At 43.2% G+C, this 26810-nt stretch overlaps 1 protein-coding gene across 1 annotated transcript; it reads right to left on the bottom strand.

Annotated features, from left to right (window-relative positions):
• Positions 1-4779: 4779 nt before the first annotated feature.
• On the bottom strand, positions 4780-24175 carry LOC104514797 (protein kinase C theta type-like; the record flags this gene model as incomplete). Its single annotated transcript, XM_010158568.1, has 12 exons — positions 24066-24175; positions 22822-22947; positions 17645-17844; positions 15839-15899; positions 13969-14131; positions 13441-13472; positions 13255-13344; positions 12087-12230; positions 11280-11389; positions 9572-9695; positions 7420-7595; positions 4780-4953 (listed from the first exon to the last, which is right to left on the bottom strand). Coding segments are annotated over exons 2-12 (1392 nt in total), but the record flags the coding sequence as incomplete, so codon positions are not given.
• Between the last annotated feature and the right edge of the window lie 2635 nt (positions 24176-26810).

The raw sequence follows: 26810 nt of genomic DNA, 5'->3' as shown, positions 1-26810 counted from the left end.
TGGTAATAGCTCCTTTCACCTGAATCCTGAGATCCCAGGACCCTTTCCCACATCTCAGAGCAAGCAGAGTTCAACACTCACAGTGGTAAACTGAGTCATTATCAGCTCTGTCTTGCAAGAGGAAGTGGCTTTCTTTATCAGTATTTGGTGGGATCTTGTAAAGAGACTAATTTTCTCAAGGCTATAATTTTTTTTTTTTTGGTGAAAATTTGGGAAAGAAAAAAATCACCAGACCAAAAACTAAACAAAAAGTAGTAAAATTTATGAAACAAATATTTTATCAGCTGAAAAACAGGGGGAAAAAATTAAGGTTTTTATTTTAAGAAGTCCACCTTTTTTCAGGACAAAAAGCAGCTACACTGCAGGCTTTTGAAAACTCAGGCAAAGCTGAATGCATTTTGGTCTGATTTTCCTCAGAGCCAAACAACGGGAAGGCAATTAGAATATGTATATTTAATTCATCGATCATCTATCAGTTAAAACAACTATGCTTGTAAGATAGCCACCTCTTTTCCATGCCAAAACACTCCACCTGTTCATAACACATGGGCTGACACCACCTAGAAGTGTCTTGTAAAGACTTCATATTTTTGATGTTATAATTACAACTGCTCACACCTTCTCTGGCAGAACCTCGTTGAAATCCCAAAGCTCTACTGAGACACTGCTATTTCTACTGAACCATGTTGAAATTTTGGCCAGGATTGAATGAGACATTGCCAGCTTTCCTGCCTGCTGGTTGCAAGTGGCAAAATCCCCAAGGTCTCCTCAAACTTCACAGTTCTTCTCCAGCTTTCCCATCAGCTGGCTTAATTTTGGCCAACTAGCCTCGAATCAGACATTTTCAAGCTGCCTTATCCCCCACAAAATACTAGGACAGTGAAGCCTGAGGAACCTTGAAGCTTCAAGACCATGACTCCAAAAGGGCTGAACACCAAGGCATGGGATGGTTTGTGCAGGAGAAAAAAATGCTGTGTTGACCTGTAATCCCTTACTCTTCCAACCTGGCCAATGCCAAAAACTGGATGCTGTCTACAAAGATACCTGTTCTGACCTCATAGGACACCTCATCCTGTGACCACGACTTTTGTTGTGCTTTTAGTTTAGTCCATCCAATATTTGGTTGTGCTTCAGTGGTTCATCAGTGCTGGAAGTCGAGGCTACAACCTCACCTCGCTGCAGGACAACTTCTCCTGTGATGCATCAGCATCCACGCTGTGGTCAGAGAGGATCCTGCACTGCCTGGGGGGGCCTGTGGGCCTGATGCTGAGGGTCTGCGGCACAGCCCAGCAATGGAACTGAACACCAAACGGGTGTGAAACGCACATGTGCCAAGCCACATGCTCTGATTCAGGTCAAATAATTCAGCCCCATCCCTCTAACAGCAAGACAAAGACAGAATAAAATGAAATTGCCCTTGGAAAATCTTTTCAGGAGCAACAATTTCTTCCAAGGAGATACTTTAATGTGAAATCTTGTGAAAATACTCATGGAAAGCACTTGAGAGTCTAAGATTTTTTAAGCTGGGATCACACTTCTTATTTACAATCCTTTTCTCCTTCCTGCCAATGTAAGAGATTTTAAAGTCAGTATTAAGCACATAAAAACAACAAAGCGTGTAAAAATGGCTTACCACCATGACTTCGCAAGGACGTAATACATTAGTAAAGCAGAAAAGAAATGTTCCTGTAACATTTGCTTTTAAACTGCAATAAAGACTAGTTCTCTTTTGTGTTGAGATAGTGTGCTGGTTCTCTTCTGTGTTGCTATTTTGTGCTACAAGCCAAGTGCCTCAAGACTTAATTTGCATTTAGGTAAAGGGTGTGAATAAAAACTTGGTCAATAAAGAAACAGTTAGAAATAAAGTGACTTTCAGAAAGAGAAAGCCTGTATTTATCACATAAGATCAGTGACATGCAAGAAGAATAATAAAACATAAGCACTGGAATGCCAGTCACTGTTTTGGCATTACTAATTTGGGGATTTCACAGAATTATAAACATGTTTTTCCTCCTTTTTAACATAACAGTGTCCCTTTAAATCTAACAAAACAGAGTAGCTCTCTGAGCTTGTCGTTAAAATTCAGACCATATAATTATGTCAGCTGAATATCTGGATGCAAAGATTGCTGCAGTAAAATAAAAGAGTCATGTTCAAAAACAGATCGGGAAAAGGGACGCACGCATTCGAATTTATTCTCATATAGCAAAACATGACAACTATTCTGAGTTTTGAAAGCACTGATCATTCAGCCTCCGCCGAAATAAAAAGGAGCATTAGGTGCCTGGTGCCTACAAAAACCTGTCTGAAGGGCTGTCAAGCTTTATATATTTGAGCATTCACTGATTACCTGGGTTGAGGCCAGGAAAAAACTCATCCCAGAGAACTGTTAAGGGATTATATGACTTTTTTTCCCTTTGGAGACAGGGGGACTATTGAGGTTCTTGTTTCAGTGTAGGGATATTCCTGGTTTTACTGTCCTTTGCAGAGGCACCCATGAGGCAGCTCAGAAAACTTGCGAGGCGAAGCATTACAGATTCAGAAAGGCATTGACACAGGTATTTCTGCTTGAAACTACTTATCTATCCAGCGGAACCTTAAAAAAATCATTTTTTCAACTGCAAATTCAAATTTTCAATATTAAAGTCCAGAGAAGGACTACACAGCAGTGCTCTGGCTTCTAAAAAGATTGCTCTAGAAGATATTACAACTGAACCACGCTGTCCTTCGAGCTGTGAAAGTCTGTCCGGGGCTTGCCACAGCTGTCCTGCTCTGAATGACTTTCACGCTTTGAGTGATCACCACTTGGCTTGCAAAGGTCAGAGGAGAAAAACATAAGCTAGAAATCAATCACAGCCCAGAACGGTTTTGGCCTGGGCAGCTACATTCCAGCTTCTCTATCTGTGAACTTCAGGGCAAAACGGAGAGATCAAATAACTTTAAAGTGGCAGCGCTGACTTGGGATGAGATGGATGGGGATGCTTTCTCTGTGTCAAGAGGGGCATACTGTGACACAGGCCATAAGACAGCATAAGGAAAGATCACTTGGGGTTTTGAGCCTGGCACCCACGTTTTTTTCAGGCATTCATTGCTTTTCCATCCTGCAGGTTTTCCTCTGCCCCAGATGGAAGGACAGTGTCCCCCCCCGATGGTCAGTAAATCCAACCTGGCCCACAGACAATACTCGATTTGGCCTGTCATCTTTTCGCGGTGGTCTCATGAGGGAAACAGACAATTGTATACATGCACCAGAGCTGCAGGCTGTCCCTGCTCTTTCTGTCCAAAACTTGACTTCCAGCTTCCAGACCAGGGTTGGACCGGGGCTGGACCACAGACAAGACGGTTCTGCTGCTGCATACAAGTCAGCCCCTGGCATCAGCCAACATCCCCTTGGGCACCTGGAGTGACAGACAGCACAAGCAGCTCTCCCTGGAGTATAAGCCTCCTCACAGACCCACAGCTGTTGTGAATATTTTGTCTTTTTAATCAAGTCTTGATTTTCTTTGCTTTTTGAGTTTGGCCATTTATATTTTCCTCTGAAGTGTAGCCCCCCAAAAAAGGGAATTAATTCCTTTCTTCTCCAGGCAGGGATCCATGCCCAGCACATGCTGTCCTCTCCAATAGTCCCAAAGGGGTTAAACATGAATGCCTGGGCTTACTGTCACACCTCCTGTGGCAGTTCCCAGGCGTTCCCTGTTATAAATTTAATCTGTCTTTAAACAGGTGCCGTATCTCACGGTGTCTGGGATATACAGCAGAGGTTATATTTGCTTTTCCTGACCCTGCAAAAGCAGCGAGCCTCTTGCTGAGCATGTCCAATCCTCCCACCGAACAGTATTTTGTGTCACTAAATCCTGTGACTGAGGGCATCCTAACAAATCCCTGAACAAGGAGCCTTCAGAGAGTGGTATTCTTCTGAATTTGAGCTTTGTGAGAGTAAACATCTCCTGGGAGTGGCTGGGGAGGTTGGATAGACAAGACGATCTCTCAGATTTTCTCCCATATTTTTTTTCTATGCCTTGTGTGTGCTTTAATCTTAAAATGATGGATTGTGGCTGTAGAAAAGGCTCTGGAAAGCTAATCAGTTAGTAGTTTGTTGCCATGTAGGGTCTTAAAGATTTATACATTACTTAAATGCCATTTCAATTTTGGTTTGGAGTCCTAAGCAGCATTTCAGGTGAAGATGCTTTGTGCTGGCCCTCTGAATCACAGCCTTCACCACCAGTGGTCCTGCATCAATTAGGAAGAGTCTGATGCAATTAAACAGTAACTGAGGGAAAAGAAGATTCCTGAAGTGAATGACAGTATGTTTATTCTTCATAGCCAGAGTTTCCTGAGTTCACTTGGATCTAGGCTAGTCGCTGCAGCATTAAGTTACCACTTCATGGTCCAAGAGGTTCAGATAATACCAATGTGGGTACCTCTACATCCTGGCTGTGGATGTGGTCTTTGTGCAACCTCAGCCTAGGGTACCAGGACTCAGATTTTGATAGTGGGTCTCTGCACAGCCACCTCAGTCAGTCCTGGATGCCATAATTCTCAAATACGCACCCTAGGTTAATGTGAGGAAGGCAGATGAAATTTCTAGAACGATTTCCCAAGTAGTTAACGTAAAGATCCCTTCCCTCAGCACCACCTCATGTCCAGTTCATTCCCTAACATCTAGGAGACTTAAGCTCTGGTATTTTGGTAGCCGAGGTTAAACCATGACACCCAAGTACCTGTATCTCAGCAAAACATCCTCAGCCTGTGGAGGAAGGTGACAGATCCTTGTCTTACCTTGGTCTGGAACGTACAGAAGACATGAGTCAGGAATGGGTGCTCCCAAGCTAATGAGAGGACTCTCTTCTCCACCATCGTACATTCAACATCATCATCCATCAGCACCACATCCTTCTTCAGGGCTTTCACAGCGAAATACTGGTCTGTGCTCTTCAGTTCGGCAAGGAACACCTAGGATGGAGACAGCTGCTCAGAAAGAGCCATGCTCTTCTCAGAGCTGGCAACACGGCCAGGGGAGGATGGGAGCTGAGCTCTGAGGAATTCACTAGGGTAGAACTTAGAAAAGCTGATGCTTAAGGCCAATTTCTGCTATTAAGACTCTGTAGACTTTGAATTTGTTCCGCACACCCAGAATAGTTTTATGAAGCTGAATCCCAGGGAAGGATGAAAAGGTCTTGGCAATTACAAGAGCAGAGGTTACAAGGCCATATGGACACGACACATCAGAGAGCCAAACACTTCTGCTAACAGAAATCATCTTTATGCAAATGCTGATGAGATACATTTCCTGTTTTCTGACTTTAAATAACAAAACATAAAATACTGCTTTGTCAACATGTGAAATGCAAATGCTCTGCACCAGATCCTCAGCAGGTATAAACTGATGTCCACCCATAGTTAGACTGATCTACACCAGATGTGCCTTTCTCCCCTTCTTCCCAGTTAGCAGGAGGTCTGAGAAAACTGGATCCCCTGAGATTCTGCAGGACTTATTCTCTGAGAAGAGCAAAACACATCCCAGAGGAGTTAGGACACCTATCTAATTTTACGGGCAGGAAAACTGAGATGCGGAGCAGCAGAGAAGTGTTTTCTAGAGACTGTAGAGCAAACAAATCTCCACTGGAAAGCAGTGTCAGTCCTAATCTTTATGCTAACAGCCTGTCGACACTGTTTCCCATAGAATGAATAAATATGTAAGATTCATCAAAGAGGTGTTTGAAGTTCTCTACCAGACACTATTTACTGAGTGGGCTCAGACATGTTTTAGCCCTGACAAAAGTTTTATTTACCCTTTTGGCTAGTGCTGCATTTCACTTTGTAGCACTAGACAGAGAGTAGAGCCTAGAGCCTCCCTCTGTGTCTGCAGTGAATGACCAGAAATGCTAACAGTGCTGATGCTGCAGGCACCCTTTTTACCCTCATATTTGTGCAGGGCACTGCTCTCCTGGGGAAACTGGGAAACGCAGTACATTTGTGACTTGTGTTGTGACTCCCAAGGTGCAGGTAGGCAATGTTAGCCCTCATGCATGGGGTCTTCCCCATGAATGTGGCCCTCAGGCTCCCTGGTCCACGCAGAGCCGGCAAGACCCCTCAGGCGCTGAGATCTGCACAGTCTGTTCCCTCTATGGGGAAGTGAATCTTGCTCCAAGCAAATAAGTGTACCAGGAGCAACACCTACACAGGAAATCTGTGGGTGAGGTTTGCTGCAGAAGGGCATAAAATATCTTCTCCACACCCACATGGTGTACTGCAGAGAGATGCAGAGATGTGCAGCCTTGGAGAGCCCATGTTAACCCAGGGGGCTGAAGCAAGGCATAGAATCTGCCTTCATGGGGATATTCAAGACTTGACTAGACAAGCTGCTGAGCAACCTTCTCTGATTATACCTGTTTTGAGCACCAGGTTGGATTAGATGGCCTCCAGAGGTCCTTTCCTTCCAATGTAAATGTTTCTATGATGTCTACTCTCTTGGTAGGTTAGTCTGGGCTGTGGAGATTTGGGTATTTTGGCTTAATTCTAACTCAGATTCTCAGCTCTACTTCCCATGTGAAGTGTAGGCATGCCAAGTGTTTTCAAGTATTACAAAGCCAACACAGCAAATATTTCACCACTTTAAGAATTGGCTGCAGCAATTGCTCCAGCTCACATAGCAGGCAAAAAGCAGCCCTTTTTAAGGCACAGTTTCCACCTTGGAAAGATCTGGGATCTGAGCATAATGCTACTCATTCTCCTTATTGGGTGTGAAAACACAATGGTGAGTTCCTCTGAAATTGCTTCACACAGCTCTGTGCTGGCACTGAGTATCACAAATCCCCTTCCAGGGGACATCTGCAAGAGGAGGAACAATCCACAATTCATCAAGATTAATGAATCCACTGAAAACAGGTGGTTCTTGTTTCAAAAGCACAAATTCTTGGCTGCGGCAAAATTTGCTTTATGCTCCAGCGCAGATCGGAGCTGGGAAAGAACAGTTAGTGTTCCCAGCTGGGAACCTGCTGCTCTGGAGAGGTGATCCACACTCAACTTCCCAACTAATGCTTCTGCCTCCCTCCGAGCTTGCTCAGCTAAACTGGCAGGCATAGCTGCAGGAAGGGGGACAGCATAGATCTTTCCCACCAGCTCTCTGAGGATGCCCAGGCCCTGTCAGCCTGCACAGAAGTGCAAATTGCAGCTCTACTTGGCTGCTTTCCTCCCCTGTCATGGGCAGTCATGAGACAGCAACTAATAGGACAGAGGGAAGGGCAAATTAGATCTTTGTCTTAGGCAAGGAGAAGACCAAGTTCAGGATTCAGCCACAACAGAGCAAGAGTTCTTCAAAGGCTTGGAGATGGTTTTTCCTAAGTGACCTTCTAATCACATGCTATAAAAAGTAATATGCAGATGTATGCAGTGCCGTCTCAGTCCCCTGATGCTTACCTTGCCAAAACTGCCCTTCCCCAGCATCTTGTGCAGGACAAAATCTTCAATGGTTAGTTTTAGCTGAACTTGGTGCTCTTGCTGCTCCTGGGGCTCTTCTCCCAAGTCTGACTCTATCAGAGACTCGCCCTTCATTGTGCCCTCCACTGGAGACTCCCAGGAGATGCCCTGTGGCTCTGCAACACACATCAAATCCTTCAAATAAACCCCTGACAATGACCAGAATATCCCCTGAACACCTATAGGTATTATGCTTAGAGTTTTAAACGGGTATTTTGAATAAATGGAGATGTGGTGGCCACTTACAGTAAGTAGATTGGCTCTGCGCCCACACTACTTTCTCATCAGAGGAAATTTTACTCCAGTGTAAATCCACCTTCTTCGGTGGCATTACTCCTACTTTAGAAACTCCTTCATCTGTCTTTCTGTTTTATGGCAGCAAAACATGACCAAATCTTTCATTTCTGGCTGCCTATGTTCTTCAGTCCTTCTTGCATGTAACCATTATTTTTCAAGGTCTTCTCAAGACCCTTGGCAAAACTAGATGACAAGATGGGACAGCATTTTCATATTGGGTCCCTGCTCTGGATAGGAAGTATCAGGTATCCCAGCTGTCCTGAAGTGGAACTACTCAGAGGTTTTCTTATGCTCCATTCACTTGGATGTACATGAACTTCTAAGAGACCCTGTCCCTTACTGGATTTATCCCATGCATTCTAGTGCACATTGCTGCACTGTTCTGAGTTGCTGAACAGCAAGAACACTACTCAGCAGACAAACAGACCCACATGTAAACCAGATGTGAAACCATCTGGGGCTTTACTGATTCACATCAGCATAGCCAGTTCTACTTGTAGAAAAGAAAGAAAATAAGCACAGATGGGGACACCATTTATTCCCTCTTGTGGGCCAAAGGGCAGGGCACTGTCCCCTTAGCTCAGATGGTGCCAAAACCAGACTCGGAGGCTCAGTAGCCTAGTGCACATTAACAAACCCAGAGCACTCACATAACGGGGCTCTGCCATGCTTTAACCAGTGCCTTTGACACTTTACTCTAGGTCCAGTTTCCAGGATATTATCTCCATGCAGAGCAGTATTAACTTGCATTGAGAAAGTGGATGATGGTGGGCCCTGGTCTCTCAGCTTGACTTTTGTTTAGGGTTGGGGCTGAGGACCCACTGTTCCAGTCCTTGCTAGGCTTAAGTATTGATTCACTTATTCTTCTGTTTTCCCCTCCCATTTCTGGTAGATGCATTTTAAAGCTTGTGGGAGGCAGAAAAACATTGTGTCAGGGACACCATAGGTCTGCTGCAGTTACAGCAGTAGAGTGCTTGGAGGGGCACCATGAACCATGGGGGGGTCCTGAAATGATTTTTTACATGGGCCATGGGTCTAATTTTTGCTCCTAATATCCAGAGTTCTGTGACTCAAGCAAAAAAAAAAAAAACCAAACCCAAAACCAAAGGATCTCCCCAGGAGACTGCAATTTTTGTTTTAAGCCACTAAGCCCCCAGTAGCTTTGTCTAAGGTCTGTTAGTCAATGGTCTCTTTCATTCACCCCCTGAATGCCTGCTCTTGTAGCACAGAGAGTTGTGACACCTACATTGCCTCCTGGGTGAATGAAATGGAGACCTGTCAATGGTTTTCAAAGGTGCTGGATGTCAACCCTCACCCAAAAATATGAAATCAGAAAGAGAATTGACCATGGTAATCAGAAGGACTCCCAAACTCCTGTTTAGAGGTTGGTTTCTTTTCAAAGATCTCAGATTTTGCAACCTACAAGTCCCAAGAAGGGAATAAACACATTATTGGCAGCGGAGGTATGAGGTGTGCTCAAGTACCAGGTCAGAAAGAGAGTTTAGGCATTAGCTGAAGGAGTAGTTGGTGTCTTGTGACAGCAGAGGCTGTAACAGTATGGGGGAAGTTCAGGTTCATAGAGAAGAAAGGACCCAGGTTGGGATCCAGGGTATCCGCCATGCCCAAGTGATGTGGCTGGGAAGAGTTGTTGATATCCTGCGGTCAGAAAGGGTATGAAAGATGTATGAAAGATTCACTGGCTAATAAATTTCCCCCCCCTTGTCACCTCCACCTAACCATGTACAAAACAAAAAATTAACAAAGCCTGCCACCCCATATCACTAGGGGAAACTACCTTTTTTTCCTGTTGTAGATGCCGGCAATGCCTGAAGCGGTGTTACCTCCTTCACGGGAACTGGGAAGCCAATTTCAAGAGGTCCATCCCTGGAGATTTGTTCAGTGTCACGCTGACACCGAGCCTGGATTACAGAAAAGAGCAAATGATTTTTGAGCCAAATATCATGTTCTGAGTTTATGGATACTGCAGCTTCTTAAGTGCGACTGTCACACAGGCCAAGGTTTAGAAGAGGTCTTTGCTTATGAGAGGAGCATCTCTGTACCTAACTTTTAGGGGTTTGGTAACCTAGAGCAAGGTTTCTTATGAGACGTGTGTGGATGTTAACAGGTGTTTGTACCAGCAATATAGAGATCCCCTATTTTGCATAGGGGTCTGAGTCCTGGCTATTCACACAGAGGACATTTTAATTAACAACTTCCTTCCTAACAGTTCTTTTTGAAGAGAGATCTGGAAAAATACTAGAGGCTGGATCATGTGATAGCCTCATCCCTGTACAGTGTCTGGATGTCACAGAAGAACTCCTTGTGCTAATATGCTGCAGAAAACAGGGTTTGTCTGGATTTTAGAGTGGTGAGACAAAATCATGAAAGATAAATCCTCTGAGAGCTACTAAACACTAAGACTCCAGCTACGGCTCAAGAAGACCCCAAAGCCTAAATTTGTGGAGATTAAAAGACTGTTTTGGGGAAAGTACCTAGAGTGTTCCCTCTTCATCACTCAATGGCAGCACTACTTATCACATAAAGATGAGAAATATGCAGAGCTAAACCTGGTAGATAGCCCCAGAGGAAGGTATAGATGGAGAAACACCTGCTGTATGGATGAAGATGTTGCACTGGCATACTTGAGGAACCTAAATATGAAGGACTGAATGCCCACGGATGTTGCTCCTCTCTGACGTCACTCAAGAGCTGAGAGGTGTCCTAACAATCCTGATTTTGAACTAGTATTTCTAAATTCTTTCATGGTTTTGGGCTTGTGACAAGCTATATTTCCTTCTTTTTAATTAAATTTTCTGTATTCGTACGCTGTTTATATGACAGTAGTGTCTAGATCCTCTACCCAGGACCCTCTTTTTTTCATGAGGGTCCCTGATCTGGGGAGTTTCATTCCAAACAGATCAGAGTCACAGAAGAAATTGCTAAGTGACAACCATGGAGCATGGGAGGGACAGCAAAAGGACCCAAACCGTTCCTCTCACTTTGCCCTGGACCCTGTTATACAACCTCAGTTACGAACATAATGTAACTATAGTTGTACCAAATCAGGGCAAGAGTCCATCCAGGTCCTGCCCTGTCTGCAACAGAGGTCAAGTAGACAACAGATAAAGATATAAGAAGAGTGGAGGCATGCAAAGTCATGTCCTCAGAATATTCTCCCTATCTCCACAGATATGAGGCTCAGAGACTTTCTCATTCAAAGGCAGTGTTTTTCTATTAACAGAATTAATTATTCTATCAGTCCTGAATAGATTTCTTTTTCATGAACACTGGAGGTTGTCACTTGAACCCATGAAAACTTTTGGCCTCCAGAAATCACTGCGATGAGTTTAACTACCTGTCCCGTGAAGGACCCATTTCCTATTCTTTGCTTTGTACTTGGTACCCACACTGCTCCACTCAGTGTCCTTATTTCTTGCACCGAAACAAACACTGAATAATGGATCCTCCTTTCTCCAGGTCACTTAGTGTTTAAAAGTATTTACCTGCTGGGTGCTCCCTATCATTGCCAGAGCTTCGGCCATTAGTTTCTGGTTAACTCCACAAAGGTTTGCTACTTTTGTCTGGCACTTGTGATGGACGTTCATGCCACATGCTGAAAGGAAGAACAAAAGATGTCAGGACAACAAAGGATAGCTGGGCTGTAAGGGGTTTGATATTAGGTCAGCCAGGAACATGATCTGCTTTTGGCCAAGAGCAGTGAGCAGCCATGTAGACAGCTCAAAGTCCAGGCACCATTTGTGTCTCATGAGATGGCACTCAGGTAGTTTTTTGGTTCTCTGTGGAGGCAAAGTTTTTTTATATCTATTTCCAGGCAAAAGGTTGCATTTCCACAACCATCTGCTTTTGCAGCTCCAGGGTAGACAGTCTATCAGCTCATAGATAAACTGTAATCACAGAACAGGATCTCCCCAGTGATATAGGATTATGAAAATGGTGAAGTGTCTTGGGTCTGTCTGATAGTGCAAATAGAGCATGAAAATTGAACCTAGGAGTGATTTTGGAAGATGAGAAGTGTCACTGAGATGTTCATTGCATCTCTGGGAAGTGAACCGCTTCTCTTCAGGCTTGTGGATCACATATTTTCTATGGGGTGTCAGTGGTCCTCCTTCTTGAAGAAGGATTCTCTCAAAAAGATGGTCCTCTTGACCACTCCTTCACCACCCTGGATGCCATCACATCCAGGTCTCAGAGAAATATGATAGATGGGATTTGGCTGTTGAGGTTGCAACTCTCTAAAGGCAACATCCCACTGCAATGCTCAGCTCACGCCACATACATCAGGGACTCACCATCACACTTCAATCCTTGCCGTGCAAGGCCCCAGAGGAGTGTGCCGCAGTGCTCACAGAAAGTCGGGCTCTTGTAGTTGTAGACTTTGAAGCGGTGAGGCATGTCGATCTTGAAACGCTCTTTATGGAAATGAAAGAGAAAAACTGTGTTGGCAATTGACTCCTCTCCACCTCAGCTCTGCATGTAAAGACAACAGACATTCGGATGTCTACTGCCCCTATATCCTTGAGTATGGCCACCAAGAAGAAACTATAACTATCACTCAGATATACCAAACTAAATTTGGTACATAATATCTGTGCAATTCAGTGGGAACTGGGCAATTTAATCCCTAGGTTTGATTTATTTGATCAGATAGCTTGCATCTCAGCTACACACCCAGACTCCTGTATTGGTCAATGGAAAAACAGAGGTACTTCTAAAAAATTATTCATCCCATCCTGAAATGGATGTCTATGTTTGTTGTCATGAATCACTCTTTGGAAGCCCCTATTTCCTTCTTTTAGTTTATAAGGAGTGATGACAAAGCAGAAAACATCTATCCTGGCAACATGAGAAGACAGAGGAGATGAATCTCATTTTTGAAGACTATAAAAGGAGAACAGGAGGCAGGGTAAGACTGGAAGCAAAAAAAAACTGTGGGACACAATTAAGACAAAAGTAATATTCCTATCAAGAGTTTAAGTTCCACTTTTTTCACGCCAGAAAAGAAAGTTTATTATAAACTGATATGAGAAAAATAAAATAAATAATAGTGACAATGCTCGATCTTCCACCAACTGTTTGGAAATCTCAGAAAACACAGAGTGGGAAGTTAAAAGTATTGCTCTGAAAATTCAGCGTGATGTCCTGCTTAACATCATGTAGTGAAAAATTTCCTCCAGTAAATCTCCACCTCACATTCATGACTTCCCTCTGAGCTGTACTTCATACATTAGAAAAAATGTCAGTCCTGATTCAGCAACTGCTTATTCAGCAGCTGCATTTGTGTAAATCAGAAGTAGGAGGTAATGAAACCACTGGGAACGTAAAAACCAAAGGGCACTGATCAGCTCACACAGCCTTTACTTCAGTAGCACCTTTTGCTTCCTCAGAAGTTATTTTACAGCAATGTATGAGAGATCTGAATAAGGCCCAAGTTTTTTAAAAGCAGCCAGATAATGGTACATACCATTGTTTCTCTGCTATTGACTGCTGATCCTGTACACTTGGCTATTACTTTATCAATGCACTTCTTATGAATGGCAGCATTACATTCTGAAAGAACAAGTGTGTCATGGTGTTAATTAAAAGTACCTTGAGAAAAGGTCAAGTAAAAACCAACAGTAACCAAAAAAAAAAAAAGATTCTTACGTCTGCACTGATAGCCTTGTTTATTCAGACCCCTGAAATAAACAGAGAAATGGTTAATTCTGAATTTCCTGAAAGCCTCCACAGAAGAAAGGAGAGCAACAGTTATGAAAGTAACAGAATAAAGCAGCTTTGCTTTTTATCAGTCTTTATAGAGCTTCTCTAATCTAAATATCTTTATTCAATTTAACTGTGGAGTGATTCTACATGGTTTTCACAGCCTTTTCAGCACATATTCACATTCTGAATTTCACAATACCCAAACAGCGAACTGGGCTGATGAGAAATATCTGTTTATTTGGCCAAAGAAAAAAATATTTATAAAAAGTAAACAAAGAAACAAAGGGAATTTTCACAGTTGGAGTTACAACTGTGAACCACATCCTTGCCATGATGTAATAACTCTACACCTAAGGGGCCAAGGGTCCAGTTCTGCTGCCTTTACTGACAGCAGGAGCACAGATTCACTGGAGAAGCAGAACTGGCTCTTCGAATTAAAAGGGGAAAAAGCATAGATCTATTCTCATTTACCATACAAACTCATGACAGACAGAGCAGAAGGTGGGCTGTGGAAAGAAGGTGGCCGTGAACTCGTGACATTTGACATTATGGATTTTGGCCTGTTTGATGGCTCCCCTGCGCTGGTGCAAGGAGAAGAAGCCTTCAGTCTCACAGTCAGCCAGGTCCTTTGCATCTAGGGGGAAGGAAACAGATCTATTAGGGTACCCTGTCCTGACCAGGAGCCTTGAGAAAATGCAGCTGCCAAAACACTCAGTGACTGAAACTGATGATTCACTTATTTAAATGAATATTTTTAAGAAACACCATTTTCTGATACCCACACAAAGCTGCTTTGATTTTTTTTTTAATCTACTATTCCTACAGAGACACTAAAATGACTTTAAAACTGGGACTCTGAGCTCCCTTGAATATTCATAATGCTGCTTTTGAAATACAGATCAGAAATTTCCCAAGGAGAGATAATTTGCAGTTAAACATAAAATTCTAACTTTGTATAGCACTGAAGAACCACACCCTAAAAAAGATGAAATTACATAAAAAATAATGGTTATCTATATATGCACACAAACACACACACATATATATATGGGTATTTAACTGAAGCTTTTTTGTGTGCATGTACATGTGTTTGAGTAAGCACGTATGTATGTGCCCAGGATATTCTTTTTCTTCTTGTTTTTCCATGGCAACAACTGCTTTGCTGTTTGCTGTGTCCGTGCCATTATTCACAGTTCACATTTTAACTTTTCAAACAACAAACAAGCCAATTGTGACTACACATGCACATACACATGTGTACTTATATATGTGCTTGTGTCTACAAATTTAGATATGCACGCGATATCTCACTCTCAATCTCTGTTTTCTTTTACTCATGCATTATACAGCAAGTTACATAGGTATTCTGTCGAAACTGGCTCCCTGTGTGATCTGATGCTGATCTTGCTATTTGTAATGCAAACACAGCCTGCATTTTCTGTGCTTTGGCCTCTCTGATAGCTTACCACATACAAGGAGGCAACAATAGTCTATTCTACATTAAAGGTATCAATAGATGAAGAAAATATCAGTATAGACATGCTATCAGCTGCTTTCAGTACTTCTATGTTTCTATAAATGGAAGGTCCCTTTAGATATCCACACCTTGAAGCTTCACCTCACATCTGTGGAAGGCAGAAAGAACTTTAGCATCATAGACAGAAGAGTAAGATGGAGCATTTGGATGGCAACACATTTTCTTCAACAAAGCAAAATGCGTTTCGCATGGACAGTGAACCCTGCAAGTGGGATTTGGTTCCCAGTGAAGACATGTAAGTGACGGTGTGTCCCCTGTCCAGGGTGACTAAGCCACTCAACGTCTAACTGGACCAGACAATGAGTGACTCAGCCCACCTTGCAGCAGAAAACTCCATTTGATCAGATGAATCACTCTCCAGGTTCTTTTCCTGTTTTGCCTAGTTGCTCTTCATTTTAAATGCCCAATTAACACGTACACTTAGGTGTTGTCAGCCATAAGTTGTATCCCAACCTTTACATCTGCGCTACAGTGCACACCACGGCACATGTTACATGCATACACATAAGTACAATAATTTTGGAAGAGATTGGTTCCTTATGTATCTATTCTGTCTTAGCATAATGAGAAAATCTATCATTTTGGTGGTAAACCAGCCAAAATCTGCCTTGCAAATCACAGAGGAACAGTCAGTCTTCATCCCTACCAGATAATAAAAATTGCTTTTCTGGAGTGTTCATTTCAAACTGTTATGATGGTTCCAAATAATAAATCAATAACAACATAGGCACTGCTTTCAGTGAGGACACAATGTCTGCTCCACATAACCAGAAATCACATCGACAAATTAACAAAATCACTTGCCACTTATTTCCAGGAAGTATCTTGCATTCATCAGCATTCGGCCTTGAGGTTTCAGTTCTAGCTGGTCGGGAGAAGTGAAAAACAAGACAAGAAGACCCGTGCAATCATTAAACAGTCATTCAAGGAACCAACAATTATTTCAGATGACTCAAGCTGTTTCCCTTTCCCAATGGGAATTGATGAATGCCAATGAAGACTAATTTCTGGGTTGCTTGTACCCATGGGGCAACAAGGCAGGGTAGGAGTAACTACAGAGCGAGGAGGCTAGATCACCCCTTATCGAACCCTTGTAGTGTCTGATAGAGGGGAAAAATGTGACTAAACCACAGAAGCTGTATGCAGGTTTTTAGACCCCAGCTCACAAGAAACATTATCTATAGAGACAACTTGTCATGCCCAGTATGCCCAGTGGACCTTGCAAGGGAGTACCTTGGAAAAACTCAGCCAACTAAGACAGGTATTTTAAAAATGCTGAAATCATTTAGAAGCTTAGTTCTTCAAGTCTAACTTCCATTACAGTCAGTGTGAGTGATGCTATAAGCTTCCTCAGGCACGTTTTCAGCCTTCCCACTGGACCTGGAAATTCCTACCTATCTGAACCTTTGTCCATAGTGTCTTTGTAAATCTGGATCCATTTGGCCAAAAATAAGGAGACTTGCGTTCTAGGATTTCTTCAGTCTGAGAACCACAACTGTGCCTTCCCCTCCCACCTCCAGCACAGCTTGAGGAGGGTTACCTTCCCTTTCCAGGTGAAGAACTTCCCATGCACATTCAAGTGAGAAAAGTGTTACTCACTCCCCTCATGACCCTTGCAGGATGGGATATCTGGGACCACACTCATGACTTGTACTGGAGTGGAGAGAAGATCTCAGGAGCTGCTACAAGGCTGGGACACAACAGGACCAGGGGCTCCCAACTCCAGCTGATCTTGGGTCTGTTACCCTTGCTGCAAACAAGCAGCACCCCAGCTGTGTCCTCTCTCCTCTTCACCAGGCTGCTGCCTCCCATGGCTTCAAAGTCTGGGGTTGGAGTGATGCTGAGCAGAGCCTTTTGGTTTTCAATTCCATCCCTAAGTATCTCAATTCCTTCCAAGTTATGTGTTGAATGTGCAAATCTCTACCAAATCTTGATCTTAGGTCTGTTAAATGATCAAGATCTTTTTGACTTTTCTACTCTGTGCTTAACCCAAGCAGCTTAGCCTGAGAACTGGCATGAGAAATAAAACTAACAAACAAAAAATGAGGAAATCTGTTTATCTCTAAATGTCTTTCCACTTTATTGTTATTCATGGCATAGCTACAGAATACTACATGTTAAAGACTATTATCAAGAACTTTCTTGCTTGAACTACCATGCAACACAACCTTACATTTAGTAACCTTATGAAGACTGTTACTTCAAATTTACTCCACTATAACTCCAGTAATTTGAAAGGAGTTCCTCTGGCATAACTCTCAAGTCAGGCAGCTGTGAATCAGGTATTTCATATTAGATTAAAGCTGTTTCCCCTGAGCACATAAAATAATTCACGTTTAGCCACTCATATTACCATTTGTCCCCAGTGGGTTTCCTGAGAGAAGATTAATATGAATGTGCCATGATCTCTTTTTCTTTCTTTTACCTGATATGTGTGCAAGTCTTTCCTTCATGTCACACCCAAGCAGACTCAAAACATATTATTCTTTGGATGGCAGCAATTCCTCCTGCCTTGTTGGTTACGGTCACAGCCTGGCATGGACACAAGGCATTCCCCTACACCGCAGCAGCTCCCCACCACACCCTGCAAGAGGAGGTAACAATGCTCACCCATATCTCTGTCTTCCCATTGCTCTTTTTGCACCTCTCCGCCAGAACCTTGAGCTCTACCGTGGTCTCTGAAACCATTTCGGCACTTTTGTCCTTGACGACGATGTGCATGACTCTGCCGTTGTTGATGTGGGCATCAAAAGTGCTGTTCCAGGGTGGGTACATGGTGGGCTTCTTCTGCACGTACACTTGGCCATTTTCTGTCAACAACAAGTGGTTTGGATTGACTGGACTTGGTTCTCATCTGCACTAAGGCCACCACTCTACAGTCTCTGAGACAGATCTGTGTCATTCACCCACTTTAAGGTCTCTTACTGGCAGGGTGGATAATAGATGTGAGAGTGTCCTAGGAGGTCAACTGTGTGAAGTGAAATCTGGAATGGGATTAATTTTACTTAACTTTAGGTGTCTACAATGTGTATGCCCAAGTCTGAGCTGTGTGAACATTGGGTCCATTCAGAGTGAAGAGTGAAGAGAGATGAAGAGAATAATATTCAGTGAAGAGAATATTATCAATATAAATCATTGGAGTTAGGGTGTGTTGATTTGACCAAATACAGACATCTACCTTAGAAAAGAGAATTTCTACCCTCGACTCCATTAACACCATTGAGCAGACTTCAAATGCAGGCTCTGACACTATAGATACCCACTCCTAATCAAGTGAATCCCATCATAGATAACCAGCCACATGTATTAACTCTCCCATGGCAATGCAAAATCAAACAGGTTTGCTTCAATCCCTCCCAAAAGTTGGATGCACTTTTGTGGTTCAGCTGAAACACATGTTCAGTCAGTTGGTACGTCTCAGCTAACTCAGGGATGTTAATACATGAACTGTCTTGCAGACTGCAATCTTATCCACAGCAACGTATAATTCTCAACCTAGCAAACTTTTCCTGCACTACTTCTGTATGCATTAATTCCTCAACCTTTGTAGGAAGGAATGGTGAAGGGTGTCTCTGTGACCTAGCATTAGCTGGCAGAGAGTTCTCTCTTTAGCTAGTTTTCTCTCAAAAGAGCCTCAGACAGCTTTATTTATTTCATACAGCCTATTTTGTTTCATATAGCCTTGTAAAAGGCTTGGGTGCTTACTCAAGGCAAATTCTATTTCACAGTTACCCTCTGCAAACTTTCAATCCATCAAATGCCAAAACTGGTACAATAAGAGAATAAAAAGCAGTCGAATGAGCAGCAGACCTGTGACTCCAGTCTCCTAAAGACCCTGCTTCTATTTCCAATAATCTCAGCCTTTCCCTTATCCCACCCAGCTGGAAAAGCACATGCAGCTGATAGCCTGAAACATGACACGTGCTGGAGAAAACATTTCCCTAGCTGGGAGGACTAATTCAGGTTTCTGTCTTCTGCTCAGCTTTGATTTACACAAGCAGGAACTCAGGGATTTCTGAGGCTTGTACCGCATCTTCAGGATGGATTCAAAATGGTAAACAAGCTCCGGAGTTATTGGAGGCAGGAGAGAAGGGGTGAAAAAGGAAACAGTGATTCTTGATCGTGTAATATTCATCTCAGGAAATGAGGGAATGTTTATTGAGGAGAGAATGAATATCAGGCCTGTGAGATTATAACAAAAATTTCCCTTCACCACCTGGTACACTGGTTCCCTACAAAAGGAGAAAGAACTGCCGGAGCCACTAATGTAAACTATACTCACTGGATGAATTTAGGTTGAGAAAGTAGGTTCCCGAGGAGAGGCATGCAGGATCCTGCAACCAATACTGACTCGTTGAAATTTCACTCCATGACCTGGCTCTCACAAAGCAGTTTTGCACTTGGTTTGATCACAAACAATTCGAGCTGCAGTGCCCTCTGACCCTCAGCACTGGTCTGCACCACAAAACTGAGCGGAGATCATTCCTACAGCGTAAAATCACTTCTCACCCTCGTGCTGCCCTGTATGACAAGTGGTTATGCAGCTAAATCTTAGGTTCAAATTCAGTTTTCCCAAAGTTTTGAGCACCTCGAAGGTGAATCCATCTCTATCAGTTAACTAGGGTTGACTTTTCACAAGTGCAGATTTAGGCAATCATATACTGAGCTCATTGCCTGCAGGTTTAATTCATTCCTGTCAACCTTTCAAATATATATGCCATGCACTCTTTCAACAAAAGCAGACAAAATGAGACATAAAAATGAGACATAAACTTCCCAGCATCACGGAGAACAGAAATCTCAGTAAGGACCATTACTTCTTTGCTACGTCAGTGAAACTCCACAGATGTGAAACACAGCACTTGCAAAACAAGTGCTTTGGTTTGCATTGCACTCCAAAACCTACGGCTTAAATAAACAAATCCTGGAATGTGAATGAACTGGCCAATATATGGGATCAGACAGTCACTCCCGGTGCATCCCCGCTGACGTCTGTGGAATTCTGCCAGGGTTCATCTAACCCTGGGTTCCTGAAAAAAATAAGGCAATATCTGTCTTTCCCGGGCAGCAGCTTCCCCTGTAGCTGGGAGCACTTTTCCTGGAGGCTTGTCGAGTTCAAACGCAGAGCAGGATCTTTCACGAAGCAAATGTCACCAAGACAGGTGGTAAAATGACACCGGGCTGGGCGGCTTGTGAAGGCAGAATCCATTTTTAAAGGGCAGATTTTTTTATACCTCAGAGGTGCCTATGACCCCTGAAATGTTTTGGCATTAGTAATAAATCGCTATAACACTTTTAACTATGTGGAGGTGTGAGCTTTGTTGGTTTTTTTTTTTAAAGATTATATAACAAAATACCAGGATCCCCTTTACAAAATAAACAAGGGGGGGGGGGGGAAAACATAAAAGGCTGCCCAAAATCTTTCCTGGGCTTCTGAAATTCCTTAGGGTGGCCTTGTTGAGACACCCCCGTGTCCACAGAAGATGCACTTTACTCCCAGAACCCTGGGGACCTCCGTCCCAGGGACCTATTCATCATGGCTGGTCGACAAGGGACGGCCTTTGGCACGAACCCAAAGTCAGACTCAAACTCCCTTTTTTTGGGAACCAAACACATTTGTCATCTACCACTGCTCCGTTTGCAAAAACAAACAAATGGACAGAAAACCCCCAAAACCCTTCACATTTCGCTAATGCTATGCAAAGTACATATCTGATCCATAATAAGACATCGCAAAAGGCAGAGCAGTCATCTACCAAACCATTTCCAGCAGAGGGCTTGCAGGAATTTGGGACTGGATCTGTCCTGCATTCAGCTCTGGGGTTAGGCATGTCCTGCCCCACATTCTGCACTCACCTCAATAGAGCAATCATTTGCCCTGGAGAAATCTTAATGGCCACATGTCAGAGCACAGGGCTGGGAGTTGGGATTGTTTCCATCTCTTACCAGCTTTGCAGCTGATTCACTCCTGCTCTTTGGAGATGCCACTTTAGCCAAAATTTGCCTATCAAGGCAGCAATATAAATTTTTTTTTAATACCATTACCACTGAGCAACAAGCTCTTTGTGAAACCAGGGAGCTGGAGATCAAACCAAGATCAAAGAAATCATGGAACAGCGATGAAGCTATTTCAAATATACTCAACTAATGTCTGTCCAGAGACCTTCATTGGTCTTCTTTTGCCTTCTCTGAGCCTGTTTGAGCACAACAGCACTTCAGGATGCTATTGTTGAGAGGATTTCTAGTATTTATGATCATGCTCGTCTCACTGAACTGCAGAACCTCTGAGTGGACTGTCTAAACTGCCCTTGGAGTCAGCAGAGAGCACTGGGCTTTTCTACGGTGCGATTCATCAGACCCATTATGGATGTCTTCCTCAAGACAAGATGAATCCCACCATGGAAATCCCTGTTTGTTCCCCTGGGCTGTAATGTAAGGGCAGCTGACTTACTCAGATATCAATATACTTGAAGAAGACTGGAATTATTGGGGAGAGGGATCCCACAGTGGCCTTATCTTGGCTTAGTCACTTTTAAGGTAAGGTTAGCCACCTACACATTCAGACACCTTCCACCAGCAGCAGATTAACACCTCCCAAGGGTAGTTCAACCCACCCGAAGAGGGGAGTCTGAGATGAATCAATCTCAGGAGGTTCCTGCTGCTATCACTGATATGACGAGGAGTCGCTCTGGCTGCCCCACCACACTCTGAGCAATGGCTAGACGAGTGCAATTACACCCCAGCAACCAGAAACCTTCTAACACAAGGACATAATTTTACCTATATTCAATCCTCACTAATGGAGAAAAGCTCCTCCAAATACACTTTTTTATTTCTTGTTGGTAGAGGTATTATTATTATTACTATCGGTAGAGGTATTATTATTATTACTATTATTATTATTGTTATTGTTGTTGTTATTATTATTATTATTTACACTCAGGAGCATAAAAATATAAATATAGGTCTGTGCTGTCCAAATTTACTTTTGAACTGACAAGAGACTTCGGTTAGAGTTATGGCTTTCAAAGGCCACATTAAAGCAAACATTAAGATAAATAACAAACAATATGAGGAATTCCCTAACACTGAAGGTCTTGATCTTCATGATTCTTGAAAAGCAGCACTGAAGAACTTTTCATCCTCTCACTGGGACTATTTTCATGCATAAGACATGTAAGAAATATTTTCCCAATGAGGACCCATCAGGGTTTTTCAATCAGGGAAAGCGTGCAACAGTCCATATATCCAGACACAGAAACCAGCTTAGCAGGAGGTTTGGCTTTCAAACATTTTACATAGTACAGCAATTACACAGAGAAATTAACTCTCAGCAAAGACAGGGACAGTTAGGGAGCATTTATTTTTTTAAATGGTGGAAGCTGCTGGACCTGTCAGTTCCTCAAAAAATGTGATAAACAGACAGCTCTCCCAGGATATTTCTAGGACACACAGATTTCATCTGTCTGGAGTCCCACTGACAAACCAACAACTGCTCATATAAAAATGAAACCGAATACAGCTCAGCTCATCTGCTCTGTCACATGCTGGGACCTGTAATTCAGTTGATAATAACCTCAAATTGAAGACACAGACTTGTTAGGCATCATCTTAAAATCAGATTTTCTTGCGGGCCATGCCAAACCCAAACATACACTGTGCTGAGACACAAAAGGCCCTTCACAAACCTTTATAAATATTTATCAGTGTTCTCCCTACACACCAGTAATGACACAGTAAGGTGCATACACATCTTAAAAATCCATATTTAACACTTCCCCACTTACCCGACTCCACGGCTTCTTTAACCATCACAGCACAGTAAGGGTTAATCACGTCCCCCTGGGATGGCAGGTAAGGGCCACTGTCGTAGTTGGATAAACCAATACGCAGAAAGGGAGACATGACAAGTCCTGTGTCAAACAAAAGACAGGCAATACTTGAGAAGAGTCTAAAAATTCCCTTGGTTTTAACCAGCCTCTTATCTCTGTCAGACAGTGGTATGCCGACCGTTAGTTATCCATCCAACTGGAGACTCTCGGACTTCCTCCACTGTCTAGCAAGATGACGGACTGACGGAGTGCCGCTTAACGTGCGCAAGGTAGCGTAACTTAGCTGCCGGCTTAAACTCGTAGCTGAACCCATCACAGGGTTGGAAAGACCTGTAACAGCAGCTTTGAGTATTAGTGACTTGATGCCAGCCATCAGGAACGAGAACGACAACAAACAGAAGCCAAATCAGAACTTTCTTGGCTGAGATATACCTCTGCTTGTAATTTATGTTGAGTCACACGTTCGAGAACTCTAATGCGATGAGAATAGAAAGGGTTTCGGGAATACAAGGCTGTTGGAAGCCTGCAAGCTGAACATGAAACTGTGAAATAACTGCATACTATTTATATACAGCATGGAAATGATCTCGGCAATCCACTGCCTGGGTGCTGACCCATATTCATAAGTGAAGCTATAAAGAGAAAATACATCTCATATGAGCCATACTGTGAAAAAAAATTGGATCTCAGGATAATTTTAAGCAGCTGAAAACAGAAACATAAAAGCAAGATGCCAGAAAACACAACAAGGCCTTTGGGTTGGTCTTCTCTGTAGGGTCTTGCAGAGCTTCCAGAGACAAGATTTAGTGAAGCCAGAAACTACTAACGGCTGTAGCTGGTGCCCATCATTGTGCCATCAGGGCCCAAGGGCTAGGATTTACTGCCCAATTTTTGTGTCAACTTCTGAGCTTGTCATTCTTGGCTCCCCGTCAATGGGGAGCAAGAAGCACTTTGAACTCAGCTGCAGATGCCTATAAAGTTAAAAGACATGACTCCTATCACCAGCTGAAAGCTGTCAAATATATTGACAAGAATATAATGTTCAACTACAACAACAGAAAGTCGAATGACTTGTGGGTTGGGAGACAGCTCAGGTCTCTCCTCTTTTTTACACATAAAATGTTCTATCCCAAGGGCAGCTTCTCTAGACTCACACAGAAGACAACCCTAATTAATTGCTGGGAATGGCATTTTCTTACCTGTAAATGGTATTTCCCTGACAGAGAAGTTCAGTCTCTGGCAAGAGGGACTTCTCTTTTCATCACAGTTGTGGACAACATGGAAAGGATTTTCTCAGCTGAAAGAATGAGGATAGCTGCTCCTCTGGCTGGGATGACTTTAAAACTTGGACTCTCTGCTCAAGGAGACAGTAGGCAAAACCATCAAGGAGAGAGGACAGCTTGTGAAACCAAGATGTAGTCCCTGTCTTGAGTGTCTTCTCTTTTACCCAGCAGTGTGCAGCGATACGTTTCCATCAGCCCCGGTTCAAAAGTCTAGGGTGACCGTAAAAGTCAGAAAAACTTTCTGTTAGTGCACGGCCAGGTCTCAGTGGTTTGTTGTTTTGCTTCTGTCTTGATAGGATGAGATATCTTCTCCTTCTTTCTGTTTTATAGAATGAAGACAAACAGCTACAGTTAGCACTGGGACTGAAACACCAACTATTCTAGACTGAATATTCACAAGTACTGAGCACTCACACTACAACACTTTCTGACACTTTTCCGATGGCCAATGCAGCCAACTGCAGCTATTGTCTGATAGAGATTTCAGCAGGGGAGGCTTCCCAGGAAGTTTCCCTAAACCTGTTACCCCACATAAGGCCAATCTATACAATGGACAGCCTAGGAAGACTCTCCTTCCAGTCTGAGCTCCTGAGGAGTTTAGCTAAGAACCAGGCTGAGTTTTCAAGGAGACAGCAAGGACTCATAAACCCTCTTGGATAGTGCACTTAGAATAAAACCATCAGGTTCCTGGGGACAACAGGATAGGACAGAAAGAGAGAAAAAAATCCTGTTATCCACGTCTACTGTAGATCCCTAGGAATGCGCAGATCATGGGCCACCAGCATCTATCAGACCTCTTCTGAAGACTGTCCACAGACCTCTGCATGTGGCATTGCCCTCAACTGGGAAAACATCAGCACTTTTGCAGTTTTACGGAAGCTGGTGGGAAAGGCAAAGCAGCACCCAAGGTGGGATGCAGGAGATTAGGACAACCCTGTTCTCCTCTGGGTGAGAGCAGCATCTTTCTGAAAGATGTTCTATGGCAGCCAAGTGTCTGATGAACTTCCTTTGGAAAGCCACTTCTATTTAGATATTTGAGCACAGGTAGCTCTGTGAGCAGGGGCATTTGTGGCACTGCACAATAGTACAATGAATAGTTTATGAGTGGTCCACGGAACAAAAATGCTAACATTTCTGCCTGGACTGACAGAAACAGAGATATCTATCACCATTGCATGAGATGTTCTGCAGCCACTAGAAAACAGGTGGGAATCTTCTACCCAGCTGCAAAGCCTGTAGCTTTGGCACGCTGTCTTTCCTGAAACCACCTTGGGTTTGGCCCAAACATCTGTTTTCCAGGTCATATCCCCAGCATTTCCCACTACAGGACTGCTACTTGGCGTGAATCCACAGCCATAAACAGTTAAGGAACAACACAACTCAGCTCCAGCAATGGCTCACTGTAATAGCAGCCATTTAATTTAACACTAGAAGCAGCTGCAATGGATATGGAGAGTGTCTGTTTAATTTCTCAGTGGAAAAGATACTATAAGGTACCTGAAACACAAGGATGAAATGCATCTTTTATAAAGGGACACCTGCAACCTCCCCTCCAATAAAACATCAAATATAGCGTAATTGGGGTTTAGCAATACTGCACCTTGCTTCGCTGGCACAAGGGAGCTTTGCCCATGCCAGAGAATAATGCAACATATGGAAATCATTCCTGGATGATACTAGGAAGTAATAAACTCCTTAATATCCTTAATCAATTGTGGTTAAGGAGAGAAGAAGAAATGAGCTCCTGCTCAGCGGAAGAACTGCAGTGATGCTTTTGGTGGGATATATGCTTTTCTGTTTCGCTGTATGAGAACGGATGCATTCATGATGCAGTGAAGATGGCAATTTACTGATTGAGGGCCAACTGAGAGGGGAAGGAAGATTTCTGGATTTGAGATGTTTCTTTACTCATGTCAAACAGATTTTTTGGGAGGTCAGAGGGAATATTTCCAGATCTCTCTCCTTTTTGAGGATAATCTGCATGTAAAATGTGTTCATAATGTGAGGATCAGCATCACCATGATGAAAAGGAACCAGAAGTTATAGCTGAAAGGTATGAACTTTATTTCATCTCCTGAAAGGCATCTCCCAGTCAAAAAGGCAGGTCCTAGCCCTGTAAAGGTCTGTTTATATAGCTGTTGGAGACCTGCAGATGATCCTAGCTCAGCACACATCAGGGTCTTCCTGCGGATTCCAAGGGTCACACGGAATGCCAGCAGCAATGGCTGGGGTCCCTAACTCTGCCACCTGACTCCTCATATCCCACAGACCATACAGTAGGAAACAGGGTTCTAAATAACGCCCTTGAGTGACTTTCTTTTTGGATATCTGTGCTGCCTGTTATTGCAGTGGAGATCAAACCAGCCTGTTCATAAAAGAGGAAGTTCAGAAACCCTCTGAGTGCCATCCAGCATTTCTCACACTTTCCTTTTAGAAGGGTGTGGATCAGGGGAGGAGGAAAAGGAGGGGAATTTGCATAGCCATTTAATTTCCCCTCTCTTGATAGTCAGCTACCTGTCTGCAGCATCTCACCAAAGCAGTGGAGGGAGAGGGCAAGGAAAGGCAGGACCAGCAGTCTCTGATGGGACTCGTACAATAACAGATTCCATGAAATTAAAGTGCCCCACAAAACTGCATGGAACGAACTTGATTTCAAAACAT

Source organism: Eurypyga helias, unplaced genomic scaffold, assembly GCF_000690775.1.
Source record: "Eurypyga helias isolate BGI_N326 unplaced genomic scaffold, ASM69077v1 scaffold37939, whole genome shotgun sequence".
NCBI classification, from domain to species: Eukaryota; Metazoa; Chordata; class Aves; order Eurypygiformes; family Eurypygidae; genus Eurypyga; species Eurypyga helias.
Note: the sequence above shows the minus strand (reverse complement) of the source record. Positions and strands in the feature narration are given on the sequence as shown.